This window comes from Tauraco erythrolophus, chromosome 5, assembly GCF_009769465.1.
Source record: "Tauraco erythrolophus isolate bTauEry1 chromosome 5, bTauEry1.pri, whole genome shotgun sequence".
Taxonomy (NCBI): Eukaryota; Metazoa; Chordata; class Aves; order Musophagiformes; family Musophagidae; genus Tauraco; species Tauraco erythrolophus.
Window position 1 is genome coordinate 15698112 of NC_141469.1, and position 20370 is coordinate 15718481.

General features: G+C 40.1%; 1 protein-coding gene across 1 annotated transcript; it reads left to right on the top strand.

Moving 5' to 3' along the window:
* Positions 1 to 6998: 6998 nt before the first annotated feature.
* On the top strand, positions 6999 to 13287 carry MMAA (metabolism of cobalamin associated A). The gene is made up of 6 exons (XM_009990456.2): positions 6999 to 7467; positions 8582 to 8704; positions 10155 to 10325; positions 10612 to 10697; positions 11283 to 11432; positions 12912 to 13287. Exons 1-6 carry the CDS (start codon positions 7047 to 7049, stop codon positions 13197 to 13199), a joined length of 1239 nt encoding a protein of 412 aa, XP_009988758.2. The 5' UTR covers positions 6999 to 7046; the 3' UTR covers positions 13200 to 13287.
* Positions 13288 to 20370: the final 7083 nt, after the last annotated feature.

Consider the following 20370-nt stretch of genomic DNA (forward strand, 5'->3'; position numbering starts at 1 on the left):
TCACTTTTTGGTGTATAAGATCGTGATAATTTCATACCAGCCTAATAAATCTCTAGCACAGTGGGGTGGGGGGCAGGAGGATTGTATTTAGTTACTTGGAAATATCAGCCCTCTGTTCCTTTCTTTGTCAACTCCTACAGAACTGAGAAATTGCAGTCAATCCAGCCTTTCCTTAAGCAAAAAGTAGCTGGGAATGAGGGTGCCTTGTCAAAGTCAGGTGTCAGATTGTATTATGCTTCTTATGTTTACTAATATACTTGCTATGGTTTCATTGCTGTATTGAAAATAATCAGGAGGAGGCAATTAATGGTTTCCTTTTCAGCTGTGCCATAATGAACTACAAGAGAAATATTTTGATATCATGAGTCATTGGTGGCCATGGAGAAAAACATACTCCTTAAGCCAAGCTTTTAAATACTTTCTTAATTGAAAGAAAAAAAATAATTAGTATTTTACTGACAAGTGACTTGCCCTTCCAGGTTTATAATTTTAAAAATGAATCAGTCTTGGAGAACACTATTTAACTTGCTTTTACAACCAGTAGTCTGTATGAATAATGTTTGGGCATTTTTGCCTGTCTAGTAATTTTATTTTTATTTTCTAAGAAGTGTGAACATTTACAGAAAAGACAATTGCTTTTATAAGAAAATATTTTTATCTGTCTCCTTTGTATGTCATTTTATATCAGGCTGTCGTGGGTTAGGTTGTAAACCACCCCCCACACACAGCTGGTCACTCCCCCTCCCCCACCCCCAGGAATGAGGGAGAGAATTAAAGAAGAAACGGGAAACCCGTGGGTTGAGATAACAATGATTTAATACAGATGATTTAATACAGTGTAGGTGCTCACCACCCCCTCATATGCGAAGCCCGTCTCGTCCCGAAGCTGCAATCCCGGACGAACGCGAGGCCCCGAAATAGAGAGGGGCAGAGAGAGAGAGAAGGAAGGAAAAGCAACAGAGCGAAAGCGCAGCAAACGCAAAAGCCAAAGCGCAAAAGCCCTTCTTCCCGGCTGCCCCTCACTTTTATACTGGGCATGACACTGCATGATATGGAATACTGATTGGCCAGTTTGGCCCTCAATCTTAAGTTCCACCACAAATGACAAGGGGAATCGTGTCCCCCTTGTCCCAGCTATGCTCCCCCCTTATCCTGCCGTGTTTCTGTACTCCGCACACTGAAAAGTCCTTGGAGTTTCACATCCAACCACAAACATCAGCTTGCTATCAGCATTCTTCTCAGAGTGAGCCTCTGAGTAAAACCAAAACACGAAGCTCTTCTGGCTGTTAAAAAAAAAACTGTCCCAGCTAAAACTGGGACACAGGCAGTTCATTATGAACAATTTAAAAACTTGTGCATAAGCAGTAGAAAACTTTCCTGTAATGACTGATGTCATTTCTCACTAATGTGCAATCATAGCTCAGTTCATACCAGCAAGAAAACATTGAAGTCACTGCTATAAGGTTTTGTGAAGAAACTTGAGCTCCCTTGTTTATGAAAATGTTACACAAATGTAAACCATAGCTGTTTTAAGATGAATTTTTCCTCTTCTTTCTTCAGATACTCTTTTGTAGGTCTCAGCCAAAACTCAACGAGCACATTTCTTTTTCCAGGTTCTCGGGCAGCTCTGACAACTTTATGGCTCCTCACCAGTACAGTGAATCTGCTCAGCGGTTGGAGTTGTCCTCTCTTTGCAGGTTGCTGACCCTGGAAAGCTGTGGTAAGGCTTTTGTCCCCAGACTAGCCAGGGAGCTGACTTGCTGCTCTGTCCTGGCCTTTGTAGTAAAGCCTTCAAATGCCCGTATGCAGCAAACACCTGTTGGTGTGCTCATGAGCCTTCAGGGAGATTTGCTGCTTTTGTGCTGTTTCCTTGCCTGAGTCACGAATACAAAACCTGAGGCCTGGGCTCATGTTGCATTTAAACAGGCAATTGCCTTTTAAGATGAGGCAGAAGGAATATTTTGTCTGAAGTGCTAAGACTGTTGTTAAAAGGCTAGTGCTCTTTACTGAAAATAATGCTGTAACCAGCAGTTACCTTGCTTAGTGTCGTGGTGCAAAGAGGAGATTGGTTCAATCTCCTCTGCTTGTGAGAAAACTGAACTGAGGGCTGTCCTCTGAAAAAAAGGGCAAATGGTCATTCAGTCGCCACTATAGTTCAGTTTGTACTGTGACAGGGACTGTAGTTATTCTGTAACTTGGCTAAACCTGATACGCAGGTCGGATTTAACCCTCACCACAAATCGGCACTTGTTTGTTGCTCTGGTCAGCTCTTGTAGGTTGCAATGGAAGAAATCCCTCGTGTCTCCTGTGCGTTGGGAGGCCATGGGGCTGGTTCATAGCCACAAAAGTGGAAGCGCAGCAATGCTGGTTCCTGAGGGCTGGGGGGCAGGCAGGTAGTGCTCGCAGGATGGACCCTGACAGAGTTTGAATGCTGAAGTTTGATAGGAGTTATGTCAGCCAATATTTCTAATGTAGTTTAAGGAATATTTTGGGGTTTTTCCTTGGACTGCTTGTAGTAGCAATAAAACCACTAGTCTAACTGCAATCAAACTGGCCAAGAACATGCATTTGTAAGTGAGCAGGGTGGACTATTACGTGCAGAATGGAGAAATGTTGGAGAGAGAGAGTGAAGACAACGAGGTGCTATGCTGCAAGTGCAGTATGAGTAGCCAGCGGAGGAATTGTCACTGAATTTGTATTCATGAATGAGGAATTTGCAATAAGGCATAGCGGAGAAAGGGATTTGGGAGCATGGCAGAGCCTTCTTGAACACCCTTCCCAGCCTCACAGGGGTAGAAAGAACTGTGAGGAGATGAAATAAAATCTCATCTATAAGAAATCACAATTTCTTCTTGTAAGTGATGCAGATTTCTTAATTCTGTAATCATAACCAGTAGTGACTGTAGGCATGCCAGACTTTTTAACATACAGAGGGAGGGACCAAAAGAAAGTTCCTATAACAGAAGTATATCTTTATATGTTCCAGGGAAAGCTGGTGAGTTTCAAGCTCGTGCTGTTTATTTAATTTCATCAGTTTTTCTGTCCTGTTGTAGTTTTGTTTAGATCATAGAGATTGTTGGTTTTGTTATCTCTCTTTGAAGCACATTGCTTATAGCTATGTCTATGAACGTATAGGTATGATTGTGGTAATAACATGCGCAAAGATTACTTTGGGACTTCGTAAAGAGGAGGTGAGCTGAGCAGGGAAATCAGAGTGCTGCCAGAGAAAGGAAGAACAAATGAATCCAACTAAAACTGCAAGGGGAAGCCAGTTAGACGGAATGTAAATTTGCATGGTGGAATTTGGCAAAGATGCTAACGGTAATACTGTTTCTCTTGTGAGAGGTTACAGAAGGCTCTTTTTCTATTTTTTTTAATAATGATTTGGATTCAGTTGCGTATTTTGCCTGAAGACTTGTGCCTCCTCACACCCTTGCTCCATGGCACAATACTTAATAACAACTTTACAGGATGTTTGATTTGGTATTGGCTCAGAAGGAAGACTGCCATTTCATGAGTAACCAGCAGTACCGTTTTCTTTAACATCTGGCGTAGATTTGCAGCGAGGAGGTTAAAGCAGATAATTTTCCTTACATTTTGGACAAGTCTGCAGACTGTGATGGAATAACTATGGGATGCACATTTTTATTCTTCTGACGCTCCTGGGGAAATGAACCAGAGAGAACACAAAAAGGAAGATGACTTGAATTGGAAGTTAAAAAAACCAAACCAAAACCCAAAAAACAACAACCCACAAACAACACCCCTGCCCAAACAAAAATTAAACAAACAAACCCCAAAACAAACAAAAGAGGCTGATGTGGAAAGTTACTGAAGTGCCCTCCTGAATACCTCAGCTAGGATGTTAAGTGAATTAATAATGACAGGGTAAAGGAACACATGAGCTAAGAGAACTCCAGATGTTGGAGACCAGAAAGCACAACAACAGTGAGTCTGACCAAAATTCATTGGTCTGTGTGTAATAAAGACCAAAAAAATACACGTTTGGTCACATACATTAAAAGACCATACGGGAAACATAAGAGCACTGTATAATATGACAGAATGTAGATTAAGGAGACTGTAGATGTAGTCCAGCTTCTAAGGAAATATTTTGCCTATTTTGGGTGAGGTTAGAGTACCATAAAATCAGAGATGGTAGAAGAGAGCACATTTCTAGGAGATCTGTGTAATCTCTGTTCCAGAATACTGAAAGGAGAAGTGTATATAATTGACAGTGCAATAGGAAGTCTTCCTGTCAGGTCTGACATTCGGGGACTATAGTCTCTGGGGAAAAGCAAACTTGTTGAATAACGGGCTTGAAGGGAAAGGGGGGAAAAAAAAAGGTGACTTAAACAATTTGGATTTCTACACCTCACCAGTGCGTAAGGTCTTGAAATGGTTCTTGTGGGAAGAGTACTCTAAAACACATACATACTTGTTCATGGTCATATCAGCTTGGCAGAGCAACTGATGAAGGGTATAACATAGCAGAAGTTTTGTTCTTAACTGCTGAATGCACAATTTAATCTCATTCCTATTATTCTGGTCCACAAGGTTATCATAGAGAACTGAACAATCCACTCTTCAGCATTGACAAAACTTGCAATTTTGTGTACTCATTCATCTAGTTCTTGCAACAAGGTCAACGACAACAGTATTCAAGATGAAAGCACACAAAGTGGAATAAAATGCCGGATCAATGATCTGTGATGAAACCATAGCAGAACGGCTTTTTTGCTGTTTCCACTGTTATTAAAATAATGGCGGGGATGTGGTACCTAGGTTTAAGCACGGCACTTGAATCAGAGAGCCTTAGAAAACTTGTTTAAGGAAGAGATGATAGCGATACGTGCTAACTCTGATGAGTAAAGATCTGCTTAAACAGAAAAGACTACACAAAGCCGTTCTGAAATGGGAATTCTTGTCTCTCTCTGCTGTGATTTCATCACTTGCTAGTAGGGACACAAAATTGCATGTTTTCTCACCTCTTCAGAGTGGATTGTTCAGTTGTCTGTGTGTTATGATCTTGTGGACCAGAATAATAGGAATGAGATTAAATCATGCATTCAGCAGTTCAGAACAAAACTTTTGTGATTTTATATAGTCCATCAGTCACACTGCCAATCCGATAGGACCGCGAACAAGTCTAGTGCATTCTAAAAAAGCGCTAATACCATTGTAAGGCACTAGTAACAGCTCAGCCAGTGGGTTGTGTGCATTTCTACTTACTGGAAATAAATACATGTACTTTAACAGTAAGAACTGCAGCAAAGGGGGGTGGTAAGATGACTGGAGAAATAACAATCTGTTGGTTTGTTGTGAGGTTTTTTAACTTTCACGAGAGGAAATTTTAAAAATCAGATTTGTTTAACTTGGCAAAATGAAGAGTGAAAAGAAATGTCATTTAATAAAGACGTTTGGGGGTTCAAGCATTTATTCTCCCTTCCTGGTGCCTGAAATGAAATCAGGGAATAGTAAATTATCATGCACAAATTAAAAGTGGACATTTTTAATATTTCAGACCAGGAGAGTGATGATGATTTTGCAACATCCTTCTGTCTAAGGACAGGGCAAAGGAACTGTTTTTACATCACCATGGAAGCTTGTATACTCATGAAATAACGAGAAGCAAGTCTTGGGCATGTCGCCAGAGCAAGGACGTGAAACGAGCTTTGGTTGCCACTCATGTGTCGCGTACCTATAGCGTATTTCATGCATCTCCAACATTCCTTCAGACAAAGCTTATTTTTGCACTGACTGGGTTCATTAGTGCCTTGCTGAGGTCACCAGGATGTTGGATTAGGGTTTAGGGTCACTTTTAGGGACTAGGATGAGGCTTCAGCCGAGTTTGATGTAGAAGGACCTGCTCAGGCAAACAGGAACTCTTCCCGCCGCAGGCGGGTCGGCCGGGGGGGGGGGGGGGGCGTGGGCGGGGCTCGGCAGCGCATGCGCGGTGCTGCCTCGGCGCACGCCTCCGGCGGGGCGGGGCGGGCTCCTCGCCCGGCGGCCGGGCGGGTTCCGGCTCAGCGTGAGGGCGTCACTTCCCCGCGGCGGGGCCGGGGAGCGGCGGGTGGGTGCCGCGGCGGGGCCGGGAAGCGGCTGGTCGGTGCCGGGGCGGGCGGAGCGCGCGACGCTGGTTCCTTCCCCCCTCCGGCCCCACCTGAGGAGATGAAGCGGGTGCGGGTTTGGGGCTGTCCGGGGTCCCGGTAGCAGAGGGCGGTGCGGGAGCGTACCCTCTCCGCTCCGCGTCGGTGGGGGCTGCCCTGTCCCCCGGGAGCGTGTTGTGACAGCCGCGGTGAGTCCCTTCCCAGAAGCTCGGGAAAGGAGCGGCAGCCGTGGCTGCTGGGAAGCAGCGGCCTGCCGGGCCCTCGGAGGGCCTGTCATCGGTCGGTCTGTCGGGCTTTTAGCGGTGCGGAGCGGGCCGGGGCAGGCCCAGAGTGTGGTAGCTGTGCCGCTGGTTGAGCGGGTGGTGCTGCTGCTTCGTGTCAGTCCTCTGGGGAGTTTCAGCTCCTCGAGTTTTGTTTCTAAATGTTCTTGTGTCTTGACCGTTTGTTCGTTTGTTTTTTCTCCTGGAAGTAAGGTGCAAAAGCTCATCCTGAGTAATTGTTTTAAAAAACCTTAAAGCCATGAAAGTAAAACATACAGAAATTTCCATAAGAATTAATTGGCTTGGTTGGTTTGTTCCTGGATTTTGAGGGTGTGCTCTTAGAGGCTGTCTTATTTCAAATTGCTTTTTATTTATCGGTTTACTTATGAAAATCATTTTGTGTATTAAGTATGATAATAAAGAGATGCTATGCTATGCTACTGAAGATAACATAGCTTCTTTTTGTTTTGTTTTGTTTTTTCAATGGGAAGAGAGAACCGTCTTTTTGTTTAAAACAATAAGCCTGGATAAAATAATAGCTGGTGATTGCCTGCATACATAGGTTTCATTCAAGTCCTTACAAGTGCTTTGAAGGAAGTAAAAATGTTTTTCTTTCTCTGTAGGGTGTCTAAACAGAAGTGAACTGATACCTCTGCTACTTTTAATTCTAAACAAGATGAAGATCTCCTTTCTGCTGCTCAGATTCCCTCGTTGTTATTTCTCTAGAAGAACTTACTTCACGAACTTTCACTTCACTTCCAGAACAGGTTTCCTGTGCACTGAAGCACTTATGCCAGTGCATCACCATCATGCAAAATGGATATGTTCATCGAACGGTTGGAGGAGAGAGCTGTGTCAACAAATGGCCCCTGATCAACAAATAGAGGGACTCTCTGACAGAGAACAAAGACTGGTAGACAGACTTTACAGTGGACTAATCCAGGGTCATAGAGCCTGTTTGGCAGAAGCCATTACACTTGTAGAATCAACTCAGAGTAGGAAGAAGAAAGTAGCCCAAGTGCTCCTTCAGAAGGTATTATCCTACCACAGGGAACAAGAAAAGTTAAATCAAGGAAAGCCACTTGCCTTTAGAGTTGGTTAGTCCTTTTATGTCTGTCCAGTAGTTGCTTTGACAGCGTTACAGTCCTCACCTTTCATTATCACTGTTGTTCTTTAAGGATCATGGTCTGTAGTCTTGGATCATGGGTTTCTCGTGGTTTGTAGCCAATCTAGATCACTTTTGTTGTGTAGTAGAATTATAGCTTGAGCTGGAAAATGCTTTTGAAAAAGTGCTCTAGAAATAATTGTCGCTTCTTGAGGGGAGGGACAGTTATTTGGTTGTTTATTTTAATAACTATTATAAGGTTAAATATTAGGTAGTTTGCAAATTGATATAGCTATTATCTACACTTAGATAGGAAAGGACATAGTTAAGCAGACCTGTTCTTTTCCCAGAGAAGGTGTTTTCTTGAATGCATCCTGAATTCCTTCATTAATCCACAGAAGGGAAAAGTATGTACCTTCCTGTTTTATGGCTTTACTGTAAAGCAGTCTACTTTTCAGCTGAGGAGACTTGAACCTGGTTATATTGGAAACTATAAAATATTTGTCCCTTGTGAAGAGATGGACTACTCAAGTATGTCATGTCCAGCTGTTGTCTCTCATATGTGTGTGCAAAGGTAGTAAGAACAAGAACTCGGGCATGGGAGTGAGAAATATTTGGTGGAGGTTAACAAGCTAATCTTAGTTTGCATGCTTTGACATGTAAGTAAATCACCCAATTTATTTTTTAAATAACAGCTCTTCAGGGTAGAAGAGGTCGCTTTTAGAATGAGTCTTTGATAAACAGTAAATCTGAAAATACAGATTTAGGATATGACATTTTTAAAGTTCTGAAATGTAAGTCAGTATAGACAAATTTACGTGTAGGAGAGGATATGAGGCTGGATAAACCCAATGTTATGTTGGCAGGTGTAGGATGAGGGGCGGTGAAGCAAGCGCTGCTGTGCTGGGTGAGCCAAAGTAGTGCATTTCAGGTCAGTGACAACTGCTTAGTTGGGTATATCAGTTGTGGCATAGCTTTCATTTGCCCTTGTTGTGGTATTGTGCTAAAGTGTGAATCGTTATCAGCTCAGGCCTTGATAGTGTTCATGTGATGTATTATTTGTTTAATTAACAAAACGTTCTTTTCTTCCTAATATAATTATTTAGGGTTGTCTGGTCCTCCTGGTGCTGGGAAATCCACTTTCATAGAATGCTTTGGGAAAATGCTTACAGAAAGAAAATACAAAGTGTCTGTGTTGGCTGTAGACCCTTCCTCAAGTACAAGTGGTGGTGAGTGTGAATCAAGGTTTGAGTCACGTTTCTAATACCTTGTCAACTATAGGAACATCTCTTTGGGCCAAATGGAGGAAAATTTGGGGGCCTATGAAAGTAAAATATTAAAAGTAAATGATGTATTACGTTTGTGTTTTTTTTTTTTTTTCCCCATGTTCTATGAAATTGGGAAATATGCATTAGTGTTCTAATTCTGTCAGGTTTCCTCTTTTCCAGTGTTTGAATGTTCCTTTACAACTTTTTTGTCTGAAACTTTAGATAGCTGTGTTTTTTTCTCTCTAGTTGTATTTATTTAGTAATTTCCTTGTGAATGAAGACGTAGAAGGGTATTCATTTCTGCTTCAGTTTCAACAGTGGCAATGCTGATCGCTGGGCGGGAAGCATATGCTAATTTAAACCTATTTAGAGGGTGCTGCAATCTGAACATGTAGATCAGGTTGGATTTTAGAATGTTCGTTAGTTCTTCTCATAGGAATTTTGGATTTCTCTTGACGATACTGGTTTCAAGGTCTCCTGGTGCAGTATCATTGACTGTCTGACTTGTAGCATCGTTTTTATTTTTTTTCTCTAAATTTGAAATTCTTCAAAGTTGTGTGGCTGCAATCTGTCGCTCTCAAATCAAAAATTGTAGGAAAATTGTAGGCCAACCGTGCTTGATTAATGGTATCTCTGTCATAAATAGTAGAACCTTGATTTTGATCTCCTCCTTTGATCTCCTCCTAAAGGGCAGCTGCCAGGGAACATCATTCCTTTTTCCAGCTTCTACACTGTCAGAGAAGATGTTGCAATATGTAACTATTTAAAAAGAAAAAAAAAAACTTCAGTAATGCTGTAACCTGGAGACTGTATTCTTGAATGCATGCATTCAACATGCATCAACAGAATAGCAAAATATGATAGCAAGACTGCATCTGTTAAAAGCAGTGAGCATCTCTCATCTCTTGGAATGTGCAGCATGTGTATGGATCTCACTGAATCCAGTTTAAAGTTTGTATGAGTAGGAGAAAGGCAGGGATGCATGTCAGCTTTCTTAAAAACAAAACAGAAAATCCACCATCGACAAATATCAGAACCATAAGACAGAGATTTGTCCCTTTGGACAGGCACAGCAAAGGTTTAATTGTGTGGCCTGCTGTGTATAGGCCTCAAAAAGCCGCTCAGGAATTGCAGAATTCATTCTGACCTAGAATGAATTCTTCGTATTTGGTGGCAACGAGGTCTGCTTGTCAGGCCTTTCCAGCTTCTGATAGGCAGAAGAACCAGGCAGTAACTTCCTAGTTCTCAGCAAAGTCTTGAGCAACTAGTACTTGGATAGTCTTATTTGCCTGACTTTGTCCAAGAAATCTGTCTTTTCCCACTCATTTTCGGGGCGGGAGGGGGAGGGGGAAGGGAGGGAGAAGTTTATCTCTTTTGCACTTTTGAAATAATTTAACGTTAAACGTTTAAGGTTCTCTGTTGGGCGATAAAACACGGATGACTGAGTTGTCAAGAGACATGAATGCGTACATCAGACCATCTCCAACTAGAGGAACACTGGGAGGTGTAACGAGGACCACAAATGAAGCCATTCTGCTGTGTGAAGGCGGAGGCTACGATGTTGTTCTTGTGGAAACAGTAGGTGTGTGTTTAGGGTTTTCTTTTAATTATCCTAGAGCGATACCTAAATAAGGTGTGCTACTAATTACATGCTGTCATCCTTGATTTTGTTCATGCTTTCACATGGTCACTGGTTGAAAAATGAATGCCCATTCTGTCAATTGTCTAGTCCTGTACGTTTTGTAAAAACTGTTGTGCTTCCTGTTCTTTTGTTCGTTAGTGGGATTTGTTGACGGTGCAACACTGGCATCTGCCATAATTACTGAAAGTTTGCAAAAAATGGTGAACTCTGGTTTTGTTTTTTTCAGGTGTGGGACAGTCAGAATTTGCTGTGGCTGATATGGTTGATATGTTTATATTACTGCTACCGCCTGCGGGTGGAGATGAATTACAGGTATTTTTTAGTTTCTCTTAGTAAGTATTGCTTAGGGCTAGAAAGAGAAAATTAAATCCAAGAATGTAATATCTGTCTGTGCAGAAAGTCTCTATCAAGAGTGTTTTGTAAATTACACTGCTACTACTAAAGTCTTTTCAGTGTCCGAGCAATTTATTGCACAGGTAGGATCTGATATCCCTTTCTCCTAGTTTTGGAAATATTAGATCGTAAATTTTTTATACTCTCCGACTGACTTTGGCCTGTTTACTAGTTATATGTGATTTTGGGGAGTGGATTTGTATTGCAGGAAAACAGAAATCAATATCAAATTGGTCATGTTTTGGTTAAACTTAAGTCTCTCTACACATGAAATAGGTTATCCTGTAAACTCTGATACCCGTATTTAGCTTTCTCATGTGAAAGTAGAGTAATAACTAATAGTGACAGAGGCCATTGGTGCTACTCTTGAACAACTAGCACATACATACGCACGCACACGCAAGAAAGTCAGCAAGAGTTACCAGAAACTAGCAATGCATTTTGACCTGCTTTTTGTGATAAATCCTGCTGGGTTTTCATGATTTCTCTCCATGTTCCATGTAGGGTATCAAACGGGGTATAATTGAGATGGCGGATCTAGTTGCTATAAATAAAGCTGATGGTGATTTAGTTGTGCCTGCCCGGAGAATACAAGCTGAATATGTTAGTGCTATGAAGCTGCTTCGCAAGCGTTCAAAAGTTTGGAGACCAAAGGTTCGTGTACTTCACTATGGTTTGTGGGGGTGTTGAGTGGTTTTTTGTTTGTTGGTTTTTCCCCTCAGAGAAAGCACTGAATGAGTTAGGATTGTTACCATCTTATCTAGCTATATTAGTCTCCCTGGACTCTTTCATAAAAATTTCAGTTCTGTTATTTAGTTTTACAGTGTGGTAGCGAGTTGATTGCTGCTGTTTCTGTTCACCTCTGATCTCAAGGTGTTCCACCTGAAACACTGTGCAAAGCCAGTCCTGTTCCCCTTGACTTCTGTCCTAAGCTACAATCAGTGCTAGCATACCTACTACTAACATCAGTAGTGGTACAAACTTGTCTTGCTTTTTGTAAGCTATGCGTATCTTGAAATGTCTCATAAGCCATTTCTCTTTCTTTTATAACTCTGAAGCCTATGATTATTTTTGTTCTTTAACTTGTTGATGAGTTTCTTTCATCACTTTTTTTTTTGATTTCTCACAAGTTCTTGGGCAAGAACCTCATTTGCTTTTGTATGCAATGTTTAGATTATCAAAATCCTCGTCCTGTGGGCTTTTAGTTTTAATACAGTATTCCATATGTTAAAAGCTTATGGTAAATTATTAAGGAAAAGATTCAGTACTAATTTTTAACATATGTAAAATAAGCACACACACACACACACTCACTCCCTTTATTTATATACGTGTATATATAAAGGAGGTTTGCTCTACCCTGGTATTAAAATTGACCTATTGATTTAAGTTTAAATCAGCTGGGCCGCTTGAGACAGCCACCATTTTGTAATTTTTGTTTCTAGATCTGATGAGAGGTCACATGTGATAAAGGTGACCCAAAAGAAATATTTGAGACCAGTGAATTAAACAGGTTATCAGAAGTGTGTCTCTCAGTGATGGCAGTGTCTGACAACTGGAAGAAAGAAAATACTGATGTGTAGGGGCCGTATCCTATCTATTAGATTGGGGAAAGAGGGAGAGACTTTTTAAAAAAAACCAAACAACTAACCTGTTCCATTTAAAAGATCATGTTGGATGTCTGAAATGTTTTTGACAAAACGAATTCCTAGTCTGGAAAGCAAATGCAAAAATTAGTCAAAATACCTCCTTCCTGGAATATTTTCAGTGCAAAAGAGTAGCTACTGGAGTATATCTACCAAATATGTAATTAACTCTACATTTAAGTAAAACCTTTTAGTTAAAGAACTCATTAAACATTATTCTCACTCATTATACAAGCAGTTGGGCAAGGCCTATTTATCCCAAATACTGTTGATCTCATAGTTGGTAGAGTCCCGATTTTGAGGTCTCACCCCCGGCCCCCGCCAAAAAAAAAAGCAGCACAAAACTGCCTAGAGCTTCATGAAGTGGGTGTATTGAAGTGAGCTTGCCTTATGCCTTTCTTAATTTTCATGCAGTCTACCTGATGCAGTAGTTGAACCCTCAAGCCCAGTAGTTACTTGACCTTAAAAATTCTTCTGAATCCAACAGGTAATGCGCATCTCTGCCAAAACTGGAGAAGGTATCTCAGATATGTGGGATAAAATGACAGAATTTCGTGACCTCATGCTCATGAGTGGTGAGTTGATTGCCAAACGACGGAAACAGCAGAAGGTGTGGATGTGGAATCTCATCCAAGAAAATATGTTGGAACATTTCCGGAGTCACTTGGCAGTCAAGGATAAGATTCCGCTTCTAGAAGAAAAAGTTCTTAGTGGTGTCTTGTCTCCTGGACTGGCAGCAGACCTCCTACTGAAAGCATTCAAAGATGGTCTCTAAGCATTATATTCTACTCTGTTCTTGTTAACTGCTTTTTGTAAACGTGAATATTAAATACAGTTTTTCTACGTGTGGATTCAAATGTTTTACTACAGCAGACATTAACAGAATACCTATCCAGTACTCTGCAAAAAAATACTGTAGGATTCTCTATGCGAAGATCATGATAAATCCAAACACTCACTCACAGATTACTACAGACTCTGCTGGAAAAAAGTACTTTTCTAAGTCTGCTATTTGTACACGCCGTAGATCTGATAGTGAAAAATGTATGCCTCTGTCAAAACGTGACTGATTTGGGGAGGGTGGGAGAGAAAGGTTTGTGATGGTTCAGAGTTTTATTCCAACGATGGGACCATCTTGGAGCAGTTGACACTGCAGTTTTCCATTCGAATACAGCAGCAGCTGTTGCCAGTATGGATTGCTTTTTCTTTCCTCACCTTGAGTGACCGCAAGAACATTGGACCCCCTGGCAGCACCTGACCACAGTCTTAGTTTTAAATAAATTGTATGCATATAAATAGAATATAATGGTGCTTGGTCCCTGTTTGGAAGCTATAGTTAGTTATTATACACTGTACACTAGGAGAAGGGAATTTCAACCATCCCAGTTTCTAAACAGCTGTTTTAATACAAAAGCAAAATTTAGTTAGTCTTTTTTTAAATACAGACATCAGTTGGAACAAATGTCACCCATGATGTTTTAATAGCAAATGTCTTTATGCTAGAATAACTGATCTCTACTAATAATGATTTGAGGTTTTCTAATCTAAGTCTTAAGTTTTCTGAGTTCAAACAAAAGGCCCAGTTGTGTTTGTTTTGTGATTTTTTTTCCCTCTTTTGTAGAAGAGAAGACTTAAATCCAAAAGGCCTTTTTAAAAAAAAAATAAAAATAAATTGTTGCCCTTGAGAGCAAATCTGGAGGAAGCATTTTCCTAAGCTATGATCTAGAAAGCAGAGCTCATCTGGTACTTGCTAAATATGAAGGATAAGTGGAAAAATGCCGATTTTTGAAGACCTGACAGAAAAACAGTAAAATAGGAGATTTTGTGAGTCTATTGTTGCTTATAAGAATTAACTTCAAAAAAAACCCAAACATTGGAAGTGATGATTTCTATAGTTTTGATTTTTCTGGAAACATACATAAAAAGTATGGTGTCTTTAATTTTTATTTTAGCTCAGTTTCACCTGTTTGGCTTCCTAAGAAGTATGTTTCACGCAATGTTTCTTGAGTCTGACTTTTTGAGACAATTCCAGGGTAGCAATTATTTAGTTTATTTAGATGCTCTTTTTTTTTTTTCTTCTTTATTTTCCTTACAGTAATTTTTTTCCTCTTCCTTTCCCTTGTCCCAATTGTTATGTTGTGTTCCCAACTAAGTTTACTTTTTCCTGCTGGACCTCTGTGCTTCAGAATTTTGATTCCTGCATAGGTATAATTTGGCAACTATCAGAAAAGATGAATTGTTAATGAAAACCCTGAGGATTTTGTTTCCTTTGGATTGTCAAAATGGCATGATTTAAACAATGTAGAAGAAGCCTCCATCCTTGCTGCTAGCCTTTCAGTTGTTCTTCCCAATTTATGATGGTGTCTGTATAATTGTCCATATTTTTTACATTAAACATAGGAAGCATGACCAGAAAACAAAAAACAAACTGCAAGGCAAAGTAAAAATGCTTTTGTCATTGGAAGCAATGATCCCCATGTATATTTGCAGTGAAATGCTAAAAAGAGTTTTATGGTGTTTTGTGGGATGCAGAGCTGAGGTATTGCTGTGTTAAGAAATTTTACACTGCTGTAGCTGGTTTCCACCACATAAATTGTCAGAACCTCAGTACTCTGACCCCCTTATTCTTATTCCTTAAACTTTGCATCCCAGATGAGTAATTTGGGATTGCTGCAGCAGTTACATAGAAGTAGCTGAAGGAATGTTAGGGAGTGGCAGAAGCACAGCAACGTATTTAGGATCATGCCGAGTTATGAAAAGAAATGTAGCACTTAGTTTCTTTTCTATTTAAAAACAGTCTTTATTGAGTGTGACAGAAAGTGCCCCAAACCAAAAGCACTGTCTTCTATCCTTTCAGCTTTAGAAATTAACTGTACTTTGATGGTACCTATTAGAAGAAATGACAGGTGGAAAATGAATTAATGAGAGCAGCAGCATTTTAACTGGTGAGTTCTCAACTTTTTGACTGTCTGTTTGTTTCAGGTGACAGTTTTTAAGGGGACCTCATTTGTGCTTATATGTTAGATCAGACCATTACCATTGTCATTACTTTTTCTTTTGTCAGGGCCTGCTGTTTTCCTTGTCTGATGTATGTGAGCTGTCAAGTGAGTAAAACAGAATCTGCAGCTTTGATTAAATGACAGCTGGTCAAGCAGAGTATGTTTTATGACTTCTTCAGGACTTTTTGTGGACACAGATCCAGCCATGGGCCCATGCCATGGGCCATTGTTATTTCCTCATTGCTTCTTTTAAAGTATCTTTAATTTACTAATGAACTCTTAGCAGAAGACTGTACAATGGCTTAGACAAGTTCTACTTTTCATTCAACTGCATTTTTTTCTTGAAGCAGAGTATTGAATGGAATTTAGATTTGCCTTCTTTGTGTGCTCGCTTGTGTCTTATGCTTCAGTAGACAGAGAAACACCCTTATACTGAAAATGGTCTTCAGAAGTGGCATGATAGAGAACGGTCCCTGCTTTGTTTTTCAGTGATTCCCCTACCGAGTTGAAAAGGTGTTCTCAAACTATGACCTGAGCCTCACTTGTGGGAACTAAATTCTTTGGACTTTATAACTTGTGAAATTTTGCTATGACACGTTTCGGAGTCAATTGCTGTTCAATTAATTGTGCAGTTTTGTTTATGAGGGCTGGGGGAATGCATTGTCGTCAGAAGGGCTGCATAGCTTTAGCTGGTAGGCTCCAATTTAGTAAACAATTCAGTGTTTCCCAAGGTAGGGAAGAGCACTTCCAGGTTATCATTTCTATCTCTGTGGGATTAAGTGGGGTAAAAGGCACTAAAACATTGCCAATCAAGTAAACAGGCTTCTGAAAAAAGATAGTAAACAAATCTGTTGAGTAGGATGTTAGCATAGTCTTAGTTTCTAGAGTTGTTAAGTTGCTCTCATGTTAACAGTTAAAACCACAGCTACTGCAGAACAGTATGAGAAAAGAATATAACTTTATGAGAAAATAATAGCAAGATGAAGTTTGTAGCCAGAAGTATGATAAACTGTTAAACAAATGGATATGGGAGGTAAGGAAGAAACTCTTCAGATACACAAACACATGTTCTACGAAGTCTTGCAGTTGTATGTAAGTGTGAAACTTTTCCCCAGGTCCCTGTGTAATAGATGTTGCTGGTGTTTCACAGCTGGAAAAATAAGTGCAGTGAGATCAAGTGATTTACCCAGAACTCTGAAACAGGTCAGTAGAGTACAGGGGTTACAGTTCAGTGGTCTTTACTCTGAGCACCATCTATATTTACGGCCATGTTACTTGAGGTTGAAAAAATGCTCTTAGCAAGTTCATGCTCTTAGTGTGACTTATTCCTTTCATATCTAATCTCTCTGTTTTCAGTGACAGGGCCCAGTGACCCCTTCTTGACTGCTGTTCTGTTGTAATGTCCTGCTTTAAGTAGTAGAAAACTTTTCCTTGATGTCTAATCTGCCCTCGCCTTTCGTAAATGCATTACTTCGTGTTACATATGCCTGATCAGTCTTTATGTTCTCCTCACGTATATTGCTTCTTTTATTTATGAAATCTGCAGTGTGTTGGCTGTCTGTTTGTGGGTCTTGAGATTTTTGGCGATGGGGATTGAGCAAAGCTAAACAATGCAAATTAACTATTTTTTTTTAACCTTATGCAGTTCCCTTCCTAAAGTTTTCTTTCTTAAAGTAATGTGGCAAGATTCAATTATTGACTTCCTCTGTACTCGTGTAAACATACTTATTTCCCCTGTACTTTTCCTTACTCAGAGTGCTCTATTGTTCCCTCCTTGGATGCACAGTCAAGAAGTAACATTATCCGTGGGTTAAAACAAGAAACGTTTTTACAGAGCTTAGTGTTCCTGCAGCTATTCTTGCTGGACTATTCTAAAACGCGTGTCATTTGCGGAATGATTGAACAGACTTTGCTAAATCATGTATTTAAACAAAAATCAGTGTATTCCCCTGGAACTTATGATTGGGACAATCAACAGTGCACAGGTTGACTAGCAACAGGGTTCCTCTTCTAAAAACTAGTTTCAGATACTCCATGGTTGTATTCCTTACAATTTATCCAAAAATAACCCACCCACCCCCATGTTAGAACATTAGCAAAATTTGTGGATTGAGAATAAAAATTTCATAACGAAAAACTCGTAAGCAGTTACAGTACGTATTTAGAAGTATGATAGGCATATTCTGTTCCCTGCTTCCATACCAAGGTATGATTCAGCTGGTGAACAAACAAGGAAGAGAGGAGCTGACATTCATGGTACTCTATGGAGAAGGTATGTTATAGAGCAGCACAAAGAATGTCTATTTTTTTACTCCCATGGGAGCATAAGAATTATCTTAGTTCTCTGGCAAGCCACAGAAACTGATATGATCCACAGTGTTTGCTGTGTGAGGTTTGCAAAACTAATTTCAGTTCCCTTTTCTATCTTTTGGATTTGTATGTTGCCTGGGGCTGCTCTAATGTAGACAGTTGTCCTTTGGAACTAGGTGGTTTTGTTTGTAATTGTGCTCTAAGTGGGGAAAACCTAGAAGTCCTTGTGTTTTGAGTAAATGATGGTTCACTTTTAACAAGTCAAAAAGCTTCGCTTTCCAGAATGCATGATGAGATGCCTGCGTTTTTCCTTAAAATACTATGGCAAAGTGAGTTTGTGCTGTATGTTAGTTACTATGTCTTCTTTTTCTCTTATGTTTAGATCTCTTTCACTGATAGAGTAGCGTAAAAAAGCTTTATTTTAGTTATACACCTTTTAAAATTACTCAAATGTTAACAGTGTTTCTGCTTTGCTTCTTCTGCTGAAAGTGACAATTACAACATAAAGATTAAAACCTCTCGTAACCTGAAGACTATTAAAACTTCTGATGACTGAGCTGCCCTGCACTGTGGCAGACTGCAATGGCTGGGGACGCGTAGTGCACGTATAATGAGAAGACACCCTCGTTGACTGCGTGGCTCGTGGCATTGCAAAGTCACATTGCCAAAGGTTTCCCTCAGCCCTGCATCTATGGCACAAAGATCCTGTTTGTAGTTTTCTAATTGCAACTGGCGGAAGACAAGAATCATGTTAGTTTTTATGACTCGTTGCTTAGCAGCGTTGATCAACAAAAGTCCAACCTTTTCTTTTCTTGTAACCTTGGTGAACCCTGGCTTGGACAGAGTCTCACCAGCAGGAGACAAAGATTTCTGAAGTCGTGCAAAACTATTGTTCAGTGTCTGTTAGCAGCATGTGAGGGAAACCATCTCTTCTTGACCCCTTCATTACCTTTGCCCTTTGGTCTTCCTTTTCTCTCTTGTCAAGTCTTAGAGGAAAACAGGCACCATCCTAGGAAGGTGTGGAGGATGGGAAGTTTAGAGACCAGCCAACTGTGCTAAGATGTATCCTGCCGCTTATGGGGAAAAGGAGCTGAGCTGGTTCCCAGGCAGTGATGTCAGACCTTCCTCTTGTGGCAGGAGAAACAAGACTTCAGCCATCACGGTAAGGATTATTCTTCTTTAGAGACGCTTTCCTAGTATTTTGGAGTGGGCAAAATAATCCATAGAGGAAAGGGCAGTTAGGGTGCTAAGAATTTCCTGTTTTACATCTTTCAGGAGCGATTTTACAAACTGAACTAGAAGGGATATTGAATGTGTTTTAAAATGATTAGGGATCTGCTCTGAGTGTAGATATAAAGACAATTCTCCCCTCTCCCTTCCTTTTTTTTCTTTAAATCTGATCAAATCTAGCAAAGCCTGTAAAATAAGTGCAAAAAGTAAGTTGTTTCACTTTACTTCTAAACTGTAAATTGTTAGTCTCACTGGACAAAAGATTTTTTAGTGACATCATGAACTACAACAATTAATGCGCCTTACGATGTCAGAAGCTTAAACCTGGAGCTTTTACTGTTACTCAGTTGCTTACCTTTTACTTCTAGATCTAAGTGAGAAACAGCTAAGTATTTGTATGCTTTTTCCACCAAAAATGTTACGATCCTGAGACATCTGTAGGCTTGTGGTCGTTACGTAGAAAATAATGCCTTCTCAGTCTGCTGGTTTTCTCCTTTCCCTCCTCTCACCTCTACTACTCACTCCTCCCCTCCACCCACACTTCAGGATTTGTTGATAGCTGTTAACAGCAGTATGGGTCAACATATTAAAAGGTCAACATGTGTTTCATAAGCCTGTTATGCTCTGGTGTCCCTTCTTTTCTGCAGTTCAAAGAGAAACTCTGCTGTTCAGCTGTCTCAGTCTCGTAAAATTCATGGAGAGGATTAGTGTTGCTGTTAATTACACAACTGAGATCAGATACGTATTCTAGAAAAAGGCAGCCACACAAAAAAATGGTTTGTGTCCTGTTTGTTGTGTCAAAAGCGTGGCAAGTGGATGGTACCTGGCAGAGTTTGATCAAGTAAAATAAACAGCAAACTGGAATGTGAATTACGTACCAAATATTGCTATTGATTCTTTTTTTTTTTTTTTTAATTGCACAAATCTTAACAAAGTGATCTACCTGGACATCCTGACTGCTGTCTGAGACTGAGGAATGGCTTTCCATATCTTGCTTGCTGAACAAAGCAAATTTTGTTCACCAAACCAGGATTTTTTTTTTTTTGAGCTATGAGTATGATTTGTCTGCAGTGAACAACAGCTGCTAATAGTTTATATCTGCAGGATTCAAAACAAGTAGCTGAAGTCACGTTCTTAACTTCTGATTTACAGGAGAAGAAGGGAACTTAGGCCAAAATCAATAAGCTTTGAAAAACAGTTTCAGTAAAAGCAAAAAACTCTTTTGTTGTTTTTAAGTGATGTGATGCAGAATATCTTACTGGTTCTTTCTGTGTACAGTGGCAATAGTGCCTGGGTCCATTTGAGAATTAATGTTTCAAACTTTAGATAATTAAAATATTGTTATCCTTCACCTTTCATTTCAGCTATCCATTAGAATGCGGTGTTCTCTTTTAAGTGAGAAAGTGT